Here is a 17101-nt window from a genome sequence, read left to right as displayed (position 1 = left end):
TCAACCACTGCGCCACCAGGGAAGCCCCCCCAATAGACATTTTCTAACATTCCAATTGCTACACTCTCATTTCACAACTTTTCCTCCTAACTTTGTTAGAACTCAATGGTGTGAAATAAGGGCTGAATAAGTAGATTTGCATATATGCATAAGGTTTCTAATGTACCCGAATACTTGAAAAGGGAAACAAAGTAAGCCATGATCAGAACTCCAAAATGGCATATAATCAATTTTATTCGTAAGTTTTTGGAAATTTACATCTGACAACAACCAATGCCAAAGTTCAAACCTGCTACTCATATTGGCTGTAAGTGAACTCTATCTTACATTTAGTTAAGCAATGCCCAAGGTCAGCTTTACATGCATTACTTAATCCTCACCACAACCCTCTTCATTGTGATTCAACAAATATGCCTGTCCTTGTGAAGCTTACATTCTACCAGGGAACAGACAATAGGTATACAAATAAGTTTATAATCTAGTGTGTCTCAAACCTCTTTAAAAGTGACCCTTGAGCACTGAATTCCAAGGGTCAGTAGCTATCAATCTTCACCTGAAAGGAAATTCATTAACAATAAGCTTTGTATCAGTTTTTGTCACAAAGGCCACAGAGAAAGCAGTGGTGGCCTACCTACCCTTTACTGTTTTTCTCCATTTTACAGAAGAAAATTGAGATTGTGTCAAGAATCTAGATTTCTTTTCTGATCACTTCCCCCAATTGCTTAGAACACTCCTGCCACTCTAATTCAGCATCCCATGACCCTCATCTATCCAGGTACCACAAAATACCCAATACCGAAAGCTGAACGCTCATCTTTTAATGCTTTCTCTAGTTTCAGTGCAAGAATTTAACTACTGTTTGCTTACACACACAGGAAAGGAACAGATGGAGGACTGCTGCTCAGGAGCCCCCCTCTTACTATGCCCTGTCCCACTGGAACAGTTTTCATATTTTATCTTCTTTTGATATCAATATCACTATGAACAATAAACCCACCTCTAAGGATGTACCCAGAATACTGTTCATTTTTTGGCATAGCTTGAAATAACTTTCAAATAATTTTCTCTATGTGAAGTTGTCAATTTGCTATAATGTTCATTAGTTTGTTTATATTCAACTTTCAGTTGTCTTTTTGCAAAGCTGAGTAAGTATATGTATGTATACATACAGGCATACCTCGTTTTATTGCTTCACTTTATTGCACTTTGCAGATACTGCATATTTTACAAATTGTCGGTTTGTGGCAACCCTGTGTGGAGCAAGTCTGTTGGTTCTATTTTTCCAACAGCATTTGCTCACTTTGCATCTGTGTCACATTTTGGCAACTCTTGCAATATTTTAAACTTTTTCATTATTATTATTATATTTCTTATGGTGATCTGTGAAGTCACTATTGCAAAAAAGATTGACTTGATGAAGGCTCAGGTGATGGTTAGCATTTTCTAGCAAGAAACTATTTTTAATAAAGGGATGTGCTTTGTTTTTTAGACATGTTGCTACAATAAACTACAGTATCGTGTAAACATAACTTTTTTTTTTTTTTTTTTTTGCGTTATGCGGGCCTCTTACCGTTGTGGCCTCTCCCGTTGAGGAGCACAGGCTCTGGACGCACAGGCTCAGCAGCCATGGCTCACGGGCCCAGCCGCTCCGCGGCACGTGGGATCTTCCTGGACCGGGGCACGAACCTGCGTCCCCTGCATCGGCAGGCGGACTCTCAACCACTGCGCCACCAGGGAAGCCCTAAACGTAACTTTTATTTGCACAGGGAAACCAAAATATTTGTGCGACTCCCTTTATTGCAGTGGTCTGAAACCAAACCCGCAATATCTCCGAGGAATGACTGTGTATTTTTTCTTCTTTCCTCTGCTCTATGAAAGGTTGCACACTAGATACCAGTTCTGCATCTTGCTCTTATTTTCAGTAATGGTATAGTCTTTTTTTTTTTTTTTTTGGCTGCGCTGCATGGCACGTGGGATCTCAGTTCCCCAACCAGGGATTGAACCCATGCCCCCTGCATTAGGAGTGTGGAGTATTAACCACTGGACCACCAGGAAGTCCCAGTAATGGTATAATCTTTAGCAAGTTATCTACCCTTCCAATTTATTCATCTGTAAAACGGGAAGAACACTGTGTGAGAATTAAACGGAATAATGTAAGGACAGGAGCAATGGAGTGACACGTGCAATACGATAAATGCTACCTCCACTTGGTCCCTACAGCCCCCCTCGCTGCTGCTGCCCATAATCGTAAGACAGCTACAACTCATACCAGACAAACACCCTTTAGACCGTAGATTAAATGCTCACGGGTAATCAGGAGAGTACAGCAGATCATCCCAGATTAAATGGTCTACAGCTTTCTCCCTAAGGGAAATAGAGAGAAAGTTTTCAGTCAGTTATTAAACACAGTTTGTGACAAATTTAAAAGGATTTCCACAGAGCCTGTGTACATGTACACTGGATTCTTTCACCTTCCAACAAAATCAAGGTTTCCAAATTCCCTTATGTATTTGAACACATTCTCTGGTGGATCCAGAAAAGTCTAAAAAGTGTTACTGGGATGAAAACCTTTTCTTTACCAACTTAGGTTGAAGTACTGGGGGCCTGTGAATTAACAGACAGATGAATAGAAGCCAAGATTATTATACATGTAGGCAAGAGCATGCTGTAAGGAGTAAGGATTTATATACCAGCTTAATAGGATGGGGGTGGAGTGGGGAAAGGTATTAAGGCCTCAGTGGGAAAGTATGGAAGGTTCTCCCAGGATGTATTTACACAGTTCCTTGGCAGGTCCTGATGCCAGAGAGGGCTTACAGCAGCTGAATACTTAGAAAGACCTGCTTTACTTATCAAAGGGAAGTTCAGAGAAAATTTTCTGTATTTTTGGTGTTTTTCTTTTTTCTTTTTCCCAGCAGCTGCTGTTTGTTCAGATGGTCTCAGTTTCAATAGTCATTATGCCATTTTGGTGAGGTGAGTCCCTTCATTTCCCTGTTATAACCTATCATGAAGTTTCATAGGCAAGGAGCTGGGGAGATTGCTATGGGGAGACATGGATTAGAAGTTGGGAGGTTAAGAGATCTGCGAACAAAAACATAGATAACGAGGATGAATACGCATAAAAGAGCAAATCCCAACACAGAGCCCCATTTTTCACTGAACCAGTCTCTTATTCTCGAGGTCAGTCCAATTAATCAACGGTGCTTCACTCATTTTATGTAGGATGTCAACCCGTTCTTTTATACGGTTCAAACTATCCTGTACTTTTGATTTATTTACATACAAGCAGCACTGTCTGCCAATGATGGCACACTGTGTTCCCTGTTGGGCAGCCCGTGTAGCCAGGAGATGGCGATTTCAGAGCACAGAGGCGAAACTGCTAACCCCTGACGGATGTGCTTTCAAGGTCTGCGGGGTGCCAGTGAATCCTTGTTCCATGACTTTGGAAATGTTCAGAATTGCTTCTTCTAAATCAGAAGTTTTCAAGCTTGGAAAAAGGGTCCTTACTGAGTCAGTATTGCGATACATGAGTGGCTTGCCTACAATGTCTGGTTGGATGCGTCTACTTGGTGCTACTTTATGCCTGAAGGAGCCCAGGTTTGTAATCCAGCTAGCATTTAAAGTGGGATAACTAGTGAGGGAAGGTGCCAGGTAGCCAAGTCCACATCGCCCTGACCATTTAGGTGGGAACCCTTTATATATCTTATTGCCACATAAAATAAACAGACCAGAGGTGTTCACAAACAAGGTCAGAGTGGAACCTGTGACCCACCAGGTTGGAGTTCGGTGTCCATGGTGGCCTTTGTCGTTAGTTATGTAGGCATCTGTATATCTCCATTTCCCATGTGCCTCTGTCAGGCTGTAAGAGCAAAACAGGCTACGAAATATCTGGTAAGAGGAGACCTTCAGTCTGGTTTTGGCAGCTACCGAGAAAGGTCATTCCAGAATTTTGGTCGACCCATCTGTGGCCTGGGGTATCAGGCAGACCAACCAGGGGAACAGCTGAGCTGTTCCAGGTCCTATTTGTGTGGCCTGCAGACCAGGAATACTGTCCGGTGACTAAGCAAACATTTGTATCATTATAATAATCAGTCTGGAACTCATTTATAACATCTTTGGAGGATTTGAAGGTGTCATCTGTGGAGTCAAACCACAGTGTTTGATTACAGTATTGTTTTGGTATGTTACCTAGGAAGGGTCCAGTGCCGTTTTTATTTTCAATGCAGAGAAAATTTTCCCTCCAATACCCTCACCTGAGTGAAGGACAGACCTCAAGCCTCCATGGGGGTTCCCCAATGCCAAGTCACTCTGCCGTAGGAGGAAGCAGAGTGCCTTCCTTACTTCCACTGTCCAGAATGGGTCCACCAGGTGCTTGCATTGGCAGGGACAAAACCTAGTTCAGGTTCTGGTGCGTTATTTAGACGCTGACATAATCAGCAATTAGACTGATTAGTTAAGGTGGCCAGGGTCTGAAAGATTGGTGTGAATGGGTGTTGTGGTCATGCTAAAACTGTTGAAAAAGCAGTAAGAATTCGCTGAAGCAAGACATAGTCTGAAAGGGAGCCCGTAGTGGGGGAACAGAGGGAGGATAGGTTTAGACAAGCAACCTCCAGTCAGTCCTTCTGTAACTGAAAGAGGAAGGGTTTTGTTTAAATTTCTATGTCAGAGAATTTTGCAGGTCAGGCAGAGGTTGCAAGGGAAGATAAATGGAGACAAAATTCTTGATCAGAGATCTTGGGTAAAGCTGGCTACTTGGTGGTGTCGTCTGCTTCTGAAGCCTGAGTAAGCTCTTGAAATCCTCAATTTGAGGTCACACATAGGGATGGCCTTCTAATTGTCCTGGGGGGTGATGATATGGATCTAGCTTGGTATCTCATGTGAATCCAGGAGGACTTTTATTCTGATGACAGGGTAGATGGTTAGCAGTACCTCCTAAGGCCTCTCCCAGCAAGGTGACAATGTACGTTTTCTTCTAAAAATGTTGATGTATACTCATCTCCTGGAAAAAAGGGATGGCAAGGCCTGTCAGTGAGGACCATGCTTTTTTTCACCTGTTGATGAGATGCACCAAGTATAGAAGTTCTTGTATATAACTAGTCAGAGTAATGAATTGTTCACTCAAGTCCCCATGTTGCTCACCCAATCCAGGAATGGAAGGTTTAGAGATGCCAGCTGGCACTGGGGTGACTAAAAACTATTTCAAGAGGGGTCCCTTTGGAGTATCCTGGATCTGTATAAGGGCCAGGGATAATGCTTCTAGCCATGTAAGTCTAGTTTCTAGATAAATTTATTTTCCCCTGGCATTCTTTTTTGTCTACATTTTAAGGTCTTCCTTCCCCTGAGGATAAGGGATGGTAGGGAGTATGAAATGTTAACGAATATCCTCTCTGAGTCTTTGTGAGCAAGTGATTTGTTTCTGCTGTAAAGTGAGTTCCTTGGACAAACTAATGGTTACCAGTGGAGGCGGGGGGAGGCAATATAGGGGTGGAGGACTGAAGGGTACAAACTATTGGGTTTGCAGGCTACAAGGATGTACTACACAACACGGGGAATACAGCCAATATTTTGCAACAACTGTAAATGGACTGTAATCTTTAAAAACTGTATGAAAAATTTAAAAATTAAAAAAAAAAGTTCCTTCGTCAGATTCAGTTCATAAAGAAATGCCAAAACAAGGAATAATCTAAGTTATTAGTTTGTTACAACTGTTGTGGCATCAGTATGTCTAGTTGGCTAGCACAGACCATCCACTAAACATGCAGACAATAACTGAACAGTGAAAAGAGCCTAGGGCTGGAGGTAAGTCTATAAAGTCCAACTGGAGTGCCATAAAGGACAGTGTGGGTCTTGGAGGACTCCCTGAGCTACATTGGTTACCTCCAGAAACTTGGTAAGATTTATAGGTGGTACACTGGGAAATAATTTGTAGGAAGTACCAGTACCTGCAGAGGTCAAGAATCTGTGGAACTGCCAAAGTGTGCTAACAGCCTGACAGACTCTAAAGGCTTATCTAGTCGGTGTAAATGTTTGTAGCTTTCCCTTTTGCCAATGTATCAGCCCTAGGAAGAGCTATGAGTTTTGTAGCTTGGGCTGATTTTCTAGTGGGCAGCATGCAGCAAGTGTTTGCTGTGGCATAGTCAGCTTCCCTGAAAATTTTGTTTACAAGAGCCATAACATAGAAGAGCATGTCTGGTTTGCTAAAGGACGTGTCCAAGAGGTCTTCTTGTGGTTTAGAAATCATCTCGATGGTTGTAAGGTAGCCATGTGGAATGGCTCTTTATCATGAGGGGTTTAAGAGTATTAGAGGTACAAGATGATGGAGGGGTATTTAACAGGCCTGTTCATAGGTGGTCTTTCATTGAGAAGAGACGTGTTATGTTTTATGGACTTGTAAGAACTGATACAGCATGGGAACAAAAAGGTGAAAAGGGGAAACCTGTGTAAGGCTACTGGCTTCTGAATCAAGGTGGCAGCCAAGTTAATGTACTTAGGCACAGGAGATGTCTGATGCCATAGGGTCCAACTGACATGAGAAATATTCTGTGGGGTGTATGTGAAAGGGAAAAGGTTGTTCTGGAATACCTGCATCTATCCCACTCTTTTCATGGCAATATAGGTGGAAAGGTTTGTCAAAACTGAATAATCTGAGGGCTAGGAGATGGACAATGTGAATTTCAATGCTTCAGTAAAGGATTCTGTGGTATATCTGGGAAGAAGGCATATAAAGGTTTGGCGGGGACAGCAAAGTTGGTAATCCATTAGTGGCAAGAGCCAACTGCCCATAAAGATTTGCATAATTGTTCATCTTTGGGAGAGGGATGGACAAAACTGAGTCAAAGCATTTGGGGTGAGTTTTTGCATACCCTGAGATATTTCATGACAGGAGGAGGTAACTATTGTTTCTACCCAGTGAAGTGTGACTCTGGAAGTTTTATGACCTTTGTCAACTGGTGCATTTAGATGCTCTTCTCAATTTATAGTCTTTATATCATTCTAGTGCGTTGTCCCGGCCTTCAATGACAAATACCAACACTTGTACTATCAATGCTAAGGTTAAGTTTGAATCCATCACTTCTGCTCTGAGCTGTGTAAAAATATCACAAAGGTGCTCACAATGAAAGGAACTTTTCTTCTGGTTCAGCTGTGACTCCAGACAGGATCCAAAGAGGAGTTCTACAATCTCTTCTCTGGGTTTTATGGAGACTTTCTTTACCCTTATGTGTTAGACTCTTAAGGCACTGCGTCAACCTTAAAAGGGCACAGGAAAGGGCGATTTGGGTTTTTCACAGGGTTCTCTACGATTTCCTGCGTTCCTCTCGTCAGTGTCCGTGGACCTCAGCAGTTTCTTTAACCGAGTCTGAAAACCCACTAGAAGCAGCTGTTCTGCTTGTGAACGTCTGTTTCCTTTGTTAAAGGAGAGCCGGAAACACGTGCTTGGGAATCCTCCAGTTGTAACTGACCACGTGCTCGAGCCCGGGTCATTTCACTTCACTCAAAGACAGGAACATACCTGCGCTTAGAACTCAGGCCGCTGCACCCGCAGTCGTTGGAGACAAACTCCCCAGGCTCACGGTCGGTCCGAGACCCGCTGTTGCCGCCGCAGGCTGGGCCTGGCCCGAACCCGCTGCAAAGTAGCCGCGGCTGCGCCCTGGGGAAGCAAAGCGCAAACTTGTTACCACGCGCGGGCCAGCAGGCCGGGAAGCCTCCGGGAGGCTGGGCGCAGTGTCTGTGCCTCGCGCGGCCCCGGGACGGGCACTGCCGTCCCTCCCCCTCCCACCCCTCCCCGGACCGCCGAGGGCTGCTCTACTCCTGCGTTCCGGCCGCCGGGAGCAGCGGAGCTCCGGATGGGCAAAGCTCGAGGGGACGCGAGGCGAGCCCAGCCCCACCCGGGCCCGCAGACCGGCCGGGAACCCTCCCCGCCGCAAGATGCCGAGACCGCAGACTAGGGTAACACTCACCGCCCAACTCCGTGGCACAAAGAGACCCACAACCCGCGGAGGCCCAGCAGGTGGGGCGGGACCTGGAGGAGGGCTGCGGGGCGGGCAGCCAACCCCCGCGACGGTTGGGAAGGGGGCGGGACGGGAGGAGGGCAGTGGGGTAGGCAACCAATCCCAGGGAAGTTTCGGGCCGAGAGAGGCGGGGGCCCCGGCCTTTCGACTTCGGCGGCGGCGGGAGAGCTAGCTGACTGTGCGCCGAGCGTGCTTTTTGGAGCCTCAGGCAGTCCGCACGCGGAAACCGGATTTATCTGGCGCTTCCCCAGGCCTTAGCCCTCATGCATCTGGTTCTCCCAGGCCAACGTTCCTTCCACAAGATCTCTCCTAGCGAGGCCTTCTCCTGTATCCTCTCTTCAGGTTAGCGCCTGGTCCAGGGCTCCCGGTCACACAACCCCCTAGAATGCTGAGCTGCTCGTTCCTATGCCACAGTTTAATTTGAGTGCCATGCACCCTTCTAGTCCTTAAAAAGGCGAAACAAAGGCCTTTGACATTCTAGTGGAGAACAAAAACAGAATCAAGATGTAAAAATAAAATGTAGGGTAATAAGTGATAAGGAGAAAAACCTAAGTATTTTATTACAACTTGGGAAACTAAAGATAGAGACAGTAGTCTTTGCTGTGAACAAATGCCCCTTATGACACTAAGAAACAAAGAAGCAAAACTTACCATGACTAGTGTTACTGTGCTGCTTTGGAAAATATATTTCACTGTAGAAATGACTAAATATGATGGAAGGCTGTTTACCAGAGATCCCGAGTAGGGTCCTATTTGGATCCATATTGCACAGGGGACCAAGATGGACAAGGACAATGGCCCTGGGCTACGGGACACATGGTCCACAGTCCTGGTGGCAGTCACTAGTGAGAGGATGCTCGGGAAGGAGGCTAACTGTCATGGGGATGGGATAGTGGTCTTCAAACCCTTCAGATTCCCAGGTCTCCTCTCCCAGCCCTGAATAGGCCTGCAGCCTGCTTTATCCTTCCCAGTGTTCTGCCAGCTGGGGGGAACCCTTCCCCCAGAGCAGCACCAATCCCACTGCTCTGGTCTGGGCTCCAGTCCTATTAGCTTCCTCAGCCCTCCCAGGCTATTTATTTTTTATCTCCTGCCTCTTCAAATTTCTCTCTCTTTTGCTCTTCAGTCTGGCTCAAAAAAATGGGTGTAACCACTATTCACACTGCCCTTTGCTTATGCTGATTCACTGCCCCATTTATAACTCTGTTTATTTCATTGATGTCTCTTTTCCTCCCTCTCCCTTTTAAATTAAATTACATTTTATTTTCCCCAAGCTATTTTTACCTTCCAAAACATGTTTGTTTTCACAGTACAGCTGAGTAAAGCCAGGGGTGAGGGGAACAGTGATTGTGAAATAAAGTGGAAAGAGAGAAATGCTCAGTCCTTGGAAGGAATTGCCTCCTGTTGGGCTGTGTTTATTCATTTATAGAACTCATATGTATTGAGAACTACCATATGCCAAGCCCTGTGGTAGACCTAGAGGTACATAGATAGTAAGAAAAAGAAAAAAAAAAAACAACAAATCATGGACCTTGCCCATGTGGAACTTTTAGTCTAGTGGGTAAAACATATTAATAAAGAATCACATTTTTAAAACGTGAAATTACCACTTAAGAGCTAAGATGGAGGTCAGAGACTCAGCTGTGAGGTTGAGGAAGGGGTGATTAAGCAGAAAATTGAAGATGAGTTTATAAGGCAAAGCAGAGGAGCCTGGGGTTTAGTTCCACATAGAGGGAAGAGCATGTGCAGAGTGTGGGCTCCAGGAAGGAGCTCAGTGCATTCATGGGAATGTACGAAGGCTGCTGTGACTTCTGCACAAAAAGCCAAGGGATGGGGATGGAGAGAGATGCAGGATAGGCATGATACAAACTGGGCTTGGGGGTAGGGGACTGGGGTGTGGAGGGCGGGGTTATCTGGAGATGCTGGTGGCTGCCAGAACTTGTAGACCATAAAACTGCCCATATATAATGCTCATTAATAATGTGTTGTATACATGCAGGTCAGGAAAGTTGATGTTTGCAAGGCTGGCATGTGTTCAGGCCAGCATGTTGAAGACCATAAGAGCTAACCTTTATCGCCCACTTACTACATGTTCTGAACTCCTTAAACTGCTCTACACAGATTAGCTTATTTACTCCTTTCAGCCACCTACTGGGTACACAATTTCTCATTTTGTACCAGAGGACCCACATATTGCTAATATTTTTTGAGAGCTGTTCTCCTGCCACTCTAATAGTTTAGGTGGCTGGTAAACATATTAGGAATTGTGAGCACATCCAAACAGTGGGTCAGGTTCCTCCCCAACACGTGTACACAAACATAACCTTAGGGAAGGAAACTGAAATCATAGCTGCAATGGCCAAATGGTGGACAGAGGATGGCAGCATGGAATTCTCCATTTCTGTAACTTTGAAGGTGCTTTTCCCTAAAAGTGATTGTGAAATTTCAATTAGAACTCTGAGAAAATCTAGAATTATGTTGATAGCCATATTAGAAGTTGCATGTTGACCAGCTGAACCTGAACAATGGTACTTCCTGTCCTACAGTATTTGATTATACTGGATTTTAAATATTGCTTTTTCTTAAAAAAAAGCGCTCTTTAAAATAATTACATGTTATCCATGAGAAATGGAATATTGCCTGCCATGTCAGTAAACAAAGGATGTCACAGTCATCAGCGATTGCAGCCGCAGCCGAAGGTAACCTGGTGAGCCCCGAGGGAACTCAGGAAGGAAAAGAATACCTGCCATCTAGCAGCCATCAGACTGCAGCCACCCCCTATGGTGAGTCCTGAGAAAACACCGATGTGGAAACACTGGATACTGGCCTGGAGAGCTGAGGTGCATATCAAAGGAATGATTTCAATGAGCCCAGACTCTTGCATCTTCCTATGCATAGAAAAGCGCTAAATTCCTTAACTTGAGATATCTGGTTTTCTTTCAATTACAATAATCTTTTGACATTCTGCCTGACATACCTGCCCTTTGTTGCAAAACTCCTATAGGTCCTGGCCCTTACCTCGCCTCCTTGGAGCAGTTCTCTCAGGGTTACTTGAGATGCTACCTCCCGGGCTTGAAGTCCTAAAAATTTCCACCAAATAATACATAACTCTCAACTTTTAGGTTGTGAATATATATTTTTAGTCAACATCCATTATGCTTAGCATCCAATGTACTCTATGAAAGTAGTATATAAATTATATTTGGCCAGTTAAAGTAATTAGCATAAGGTATCCAATTGAAAGTACAGCAAAAAATGGACTATTTAATTCTATTAAAGAAAATGGAGTGAAGAGCTAGACCTGCTTCTTCAGTAGCACAATTTAATGAGACTGCTTCAGATGAGTCCTGTTCTACATCAGAAAAGGAACACAAATCCCTCCAGCTTCTATTTCTGGCTCTTACCACAGGCTTTGCTATTATACCCAGAGCAAGATGGAACCTGCTACTTTTTTTCCATCTGCAAAACGTAGGCAATGCTTTTAGCCTTTTTCACAGGAGGGGCAGGATTAATGAGAGCCACAAATGACCTTGACCTGTTTTGTAACTGCAGATGCCTTTTTATTGCTATATTTTCATGAAAAGTGAAAATCTGGATTTTTTTTTCTGACGAGTTAATATTAGGCTAAAACTTTAAAGTCTGGAATATGTACTTTATCAGCTGCTCTTTAAAATTCCAGTATCCAAATTTAAACAAAAGGAGAATAAGATAAATCTTTCAAGTGATAATCAAAACAGTAGGAAGGAAGTGAAAGGGTTGCCTTATAAATTGAGGTCTATTTGTTTTTTCAAAACTGTTATTTTCAGTAAGATTAGTAAGACTGAAATACATTATTAAAGCCATGTTGAATGAGGCTAGCTTGCTGGAAAAAAAACATGCCAAAAGTAAGTTGGCGTGTCAGGATATGGTCCACGTGTTTACATGTCAAGCCAGTTGAGAAGTTTGTGATAATGTGCTTTAGAATGATTGTTGATCACTCTGAGATCTTTCCATCAATCCCAGTACTGATGCCGCAGGCCTGGGATTGATGGTACATGAAGAAGAAAAATTCTTAAACGTGGTGCTTTTGCAGAGCTCTGACTAGTCAGAGAATATCTTTTCCATCTCAGGCAATGGTTACTGGTCTACATCACTGTAGGAGAACGCAGTCCTTATTTCAGCAATTAGGTCAGATACACATTGTGATATACTTGCTTTTGAAAGACAGAATCTAGGTCAGAATCATAAGGAACGAAATCAACTATTTCAAAATACATAGCTGGTTAGTGGGAAGCGCTTAATTCCCTATGCCTATAGGTTCCAGGTGGAGGTATTTCTAGTAGAATAACATGCTTGTCTGTCTCTGCTCCCTTCCTTCCTCTTCCTCAGGGAAGGAAGGGCTTCTCTCCTGGATGAGTTTGAAGGAGCAGAGCAGGAAGGGGCGGCCTCTCCCTACCTCGGGGGCTCTGAGACCACCTGAGCTGCAGTTGCTGGTGTGAATTCTGTTTACTGCAACTGAGTCCATGTAACATATTTGCTTTGTGCTTCTGGCCATGCTATTATTAATGTTTGTTATCTGGACTCTGGGATGAATTTCACATAATGAAGAAAATGAATCCATATTCATAAAATTCTCCCATATCAAGTCTTATCTTATTTCAGAAACTCAGAGGAGAAATCACCCATTCTATAGATGCCAGAATCCAGATGAAATGTAAAATAATGGATATTCTGTCTTTTGCTTGTGTTCACATTCTTTCCTATTCTTCATGGCAGTGGCTGTAGAAGTATATAGGGAACGGGAAAAGTGCAACGTTTTTACATATACTTTTCCTACTTTAATTTTAACTAAGACTGTGGGCTGTACGAGGCCATCTCCTTGGATCTAACATAGTAGCTAACACACACTTGAAGCTCAACACATATTTGTTGACTGAATGAATTATTAAATTCAGGGCATTTTAATTGAAATGTTTAAAAACCATTTTAAGGTATTTCATAATGCCCTTAATCATATTCAATAATAGATTATTTACAGGTAATCTGATCCAGCCTGGGGGTCTTACCAAGCTCCTTTTTGGGCAGACCCATCACGAGGGTCATGAGTGTACACAACTGAGGAAGCTTTTAAGTATTTATCACACAAAGGAGGGAACGACCGCATTAGCATAGACCTCACATAAATATATAATACAGAAATATAGAATCCCAGCCAAACACTTCTGGATGGGAAGAGTTAAAAAGGATAGCATCTATCATGGACACTGATTACAAGGAAAATGATATCAGCCCTCTGGGGCCTGAAGCTCTAGCCTGTGCCCAGTAACGGCTGTCATTCATCATCTACCTCAACTCAGCCTGTACCTGACGAGCCCCTTTCTACTTACTAAGTGTACTTCCTCTGCCTCCCTCTGACCTTTCTACATCACATCCTCCAACTGCCTGTCCTTGCTCCAGATGACATATACCGCTAGGGGTTCTCCTTCTCCTTCCCCAGACTCCTGGGGACTCTCATTTTCAGCCTCATGGGTGAAGGGTAGGCTCACTTCCATTCATGCACTTAATTGGGCAACAGGCACTAACTGAGCACCAGCTGTGTTGAGCACCGGGCTACGTGCCTGGGATACAAAGATGATCCAAACATAGTCCTGGTTCTCCAAGAGTTCATGGATGACGGTCAGACAGTAAGTGATGTGGTCGAGGTAGCACCGGGCACTGTGGAGACAGAAATGAGACACAAAACCAGCCCCAGAAGAGTTCCAGGAGCAGGGCCTCCTTCCTCAGGTTGCCATGTCCCAGAAGAAATGGAGGTGGAGGTAGGCTTGAGAATTTTTTTTTTAATTTTTAAATTTCTATTTTTTTATAGTAGGTCCTTGTTGGCTATCTATTTTAAAAATAGCAGTGTGTACATGTCAGTTCCATGCTCCCTAACTATCCCCCCCCACTATTCCCTCCCCACCCCGGTAACCATAAGTAACCATAAGTTGGTTCTCTAAGTCTGCTTCTATTTTGTAAATAAGTTCATTTGTATAATTTTTTTTTAGATTCCACATATAAGCAATATCATATGATCTTTGTCTTTATCTGACTTGCTTCATTTAGTATGATAATCTCCAGGTCCATCTATGTTGCTGCAAATGGCATTATTTCATTCTTTTTAATGGCTGAGTAGTATTCCATTGTATATATGTACCATATCTTCTTTATCCATTCCTCTGTCAATGGACATTTAGGTTGCTTCCATGTCTTCTTGGCTATTGTAAACAGTGCTGCAGTGAACATTGGGGTGCATGTATCCTTTTGAACCATGATTTTCTCTGGATATATACCCAGGAGTGGTATTGCTGGATCATATGGTAGCTGTATTTTTAGTTTTTTAAGGAGCCTTCATACTGTTCTCCATAGTGGCTATACCAATTTACATTCCTACCAATAGTGTAGGAGGATTCCCTTTTCTCCACACCCTCTCCAGCATTTATTGTTTGTAGATTTTTTGATGATGGCCATTCTGACTTGAGACTTGAGAATTTTGAATAAGTCCCAGATCCAGAACAAAAGGCTTTGTGAAGCTGAGTTTGTGCTCAGACGAAGAGGAATAGTTAGATGTGGGCCCAGCAGAGGAAGGAAAGTTCTGCAGACGTTACAGAAAATGTCAGTTTAGATTTGGGGGCTTAGAAACAGCACTCATCCCTCTTTTTGATGGGCCTTATTGGCACTTTTTTAAAATTGGGGTTAGAGAATCAGGGCTAAGGCATAAAAAGGGTTCATTTACTAAAATTCTTATAATACATCAGGAAAAATTATGTGTGTGCTGTAGGTATTTTACTGCCATTTTAGAGGAGGTTTATGGTTTCTTAACAAGCTTCATTCATTATAACATGCATACTTGTATAGACAAGTTGAGGAGAAAGCTTAATTGACATTAATCCCAAAGGTGTTGATGGGAAGGGCTTTTTTTGTTTGTTTGGTTGTCTTTGAAGTGAAGATTAGAGGTGATTCTTTGTCACCCACAAAACTTTGATGTTTTCCTGCCCTAATGCTTACAGTCAGGATGTAAACACAAATATACACTGGCAACATCCACAATCACTTTATGACTAGGTGAGAAATTTGTTAAGGAAAATATTTGTTACTGCTCAATGTGGCTTTGAAATGTTCCTGGGCCCCCTGGAGGGAAACCTAGTTCTAGAACAGAAGTATTAACATCCATCAACAAACAAAGTCTACATAAAAAGCCAGTTTAACAGACTGCAAATGAATGTATCAAAATGGAAAAGAAAAAAAAAAAAAAGGTTGGTGGGGGGATGCGGGGGACACTTGCTTTAGTACAGTTGGAGTGGGAGTGTATAAGGATGTGAGTCTGACTGAGTTTTGGAGCCGGACAGGCTCAGCTTTGAATCCTGGCTCTGTTATTTGCTAGCTGTGTGCCTTCAAGCAAATTACATCTTCTCAGCTTCCTCATAAATTAAATGGAGATAATATTGCTGTTAGGATTAACATTGCTAACATATTAGCAATTACATAGTTAAGGTGCCTAATATATAAGTACATGCTCAAAATGGTAGATATGTTGATCTTGAGCAAAACAGTCATTTCACAAAATTTTAACTGATATCTTAAAGGATATGGTATGAATTTTAAGTGTACTAAATGCCCCAAATGCCCTACCTTGCCAGCTCTTCATGGTATGATACTGGCTTATGTGTTTCATTGTTGCCGTGGATGCTGAAGATGCCAGAGAGGATTCATCAAAGGATATGGATGAAACCTGGTAGAGAACCTGAGGACCAATTTATTCACACACATAACTACAATTATTCCATATGTTGTATTAACACAAGCATCGATGAGTTCTGGTTATATCTGGCTCTCTCTTACAAATATTATCCTCTGCTTAATTTATAACCTGATATACCTAGGTGGAAGTAGTACTTTTGTTAGGTAGTTAGACATTAGCAGCAAGGAGGTTACAGTGGTGAGAAAACCAAGACGAAATTAAGTCACACACCCAGCCATCTGGGGACTCTCCCTTGGCACCACCCAGACGGGTAAAACTATGGTCGTGTGGTGGGCAGCTTATCCTGGTAATAGAGGGGCACAGTAACACAATGGGAGTTCCCCCGGCTGCGCATGCCCAGACCAGACAGGCGTATAACCTATAGTAAACCCAAACTCATTATACCATAATTATAAAAAAATCTACATGTGGTTTTGCCGCCCCCCCACCCCGTGGGCGTTTCTTAGCGATTCAAGGGTGAGAGCATGCGCAGCAGTAAACTTGTTACATAGCTCGGGACTGTCAATCAAATAATGATCCCCTGTCACTCACCCCCGCCTCCCTGCAAAATGCTCCTTAAAAGCACCCTTAAGCGTGTATAGGAATGCTGCTTTCCATTCGCAGAAACAGCCCGCCCTCTCTCCCTCTGAGAGTGTACCTTTGGGTCGATAAAATTTTCTTTGGCCTTGCTTCACTTCGCTGAAACAGCCCGCTCTCAGAAACAGCCTACTCGCTCGCTCTCTCTCTCTCTCTCTCTCCCCCCCTCTCCCTCCTCCCCCTCCCCCTCCTCCCTCCTTCTCTCTCCCCCCACCCCACTAGAGTGTACCTATGCTTAAATAAACTTTGCTTTGTGCTTAAGCTTAACGGGGTAGTTTGCAATTCTTTGCTTACTATCGTGAACCGAGACTGCTGGTCCGGGCCTTCCGTTGACCTCCTCGGTTCAAGCTATTTTGTTATAACGTACGTCCACCCCGTGACACTGCTCTTACCGTGAGTCGAATCCACAACGGTACGTTTGGGCCGCTGCCTAGTAGCTCCCACGGCTTTCTGATCAGAGGTATGTTTGCGACGCCTACTTTGCGGCTTCCCCGCGCCTGCTTTGCAGCTTCCCGCAGCCTGCTTTACGGCTCCCTGATTTCGCATTCGCTAAAGGTAGAATTGCGCTCGCCGGATGCCTTTCACCTTCCCAGGCTTTCGTTCATTTGCATGACAGTTGCCCAGCCTGTCTTACATGCCTCTGCTCCTTGCCTCATTCACCTGAGAAGGGACTACTCTGTCGCTGCTAACGTGAAATGGCCCTAATGCTGTTTTATTTTCCTACTCACAACTCTCCTTCCCGGCC

At 43.6% G+C, this 17101-nt stretch overlaps 1 protein-coding gene, 1 long non-coding RNA gene and 1 other non-coding gene across 3 annotated transcripts; all 3 read right to left on the bottom strand.

Moving 5' to 3' along the window:
* Positions 1 to 3354: 3354 nt before the first annotated feature.
* ERVMER34-1 (endogenous retrovirus group MER34 member 1, envelope) lies at positions 3355 to 13862 on the bottom strand. The gene is made up of 3 exons (XM_060097102.1): positions 13601 to 13862; positions 7508 to 7645; positions 3355 to 3856 (listed from the first exon to the last, which is right to left on the bottom strand). Exons 1-3 carry the CDS (start codon positions 13648 to 13650, stop codon positions 3355 to 3357), a joined length of 690 nt encoding a protein of 229 aa, XP_059953085.1. The 5' UTR covers positions 13651 to 13862.
* LOC132501783 (small nucleolar RNA SNORA26) lies at positions 7137 to 7258 on the bottom strand. Its single transcript, XR_009534316.1, has one exon. It is a non-coding gene; the product is annotated as a small nucleolar RNA SNORA26 (small nucleolar RNA).
* Positions 13863 to 13977: 115 nt separating the features above from the next.
* On the bottom strand, positions 13978 to 16819 carry LOC132497078 (uncharacterized). The gene is made up of 3 exons (XR_009533561.1): positions 16749 to 16819; positions 15651 to 15762; positions 13978 to 14613 (listed from the first exon to the last, which is right to left on the bottom strand). It is a non-coding gene; the product is annotated as an uncharacterized LOC132497078 (long non-coding RNA).
* Positions 16820 to 17101: the final 282 nt, after the last annotated feature.

This window comes from Mesoplodon densirostris, chromosome 1 (genome assembly GCF_025265405.1).
Source record: "Mesoplodon densirostris isolate mMesDen1 chromosome 1, mMesDen1 primary haplotype, whole genome shotgun sequence".
NCBI lineage: Eukaryota > Metazoa > Chordata > Mammalia > Artiodactyla > Ziphiidae > Mesoplodon > Mesoplodon densirostris.
The sequence above is the reverse complement of the archived record's forward strand: the minus strand, read 5'-3'. Positions and strand labels throughout refer to the sequence as shown.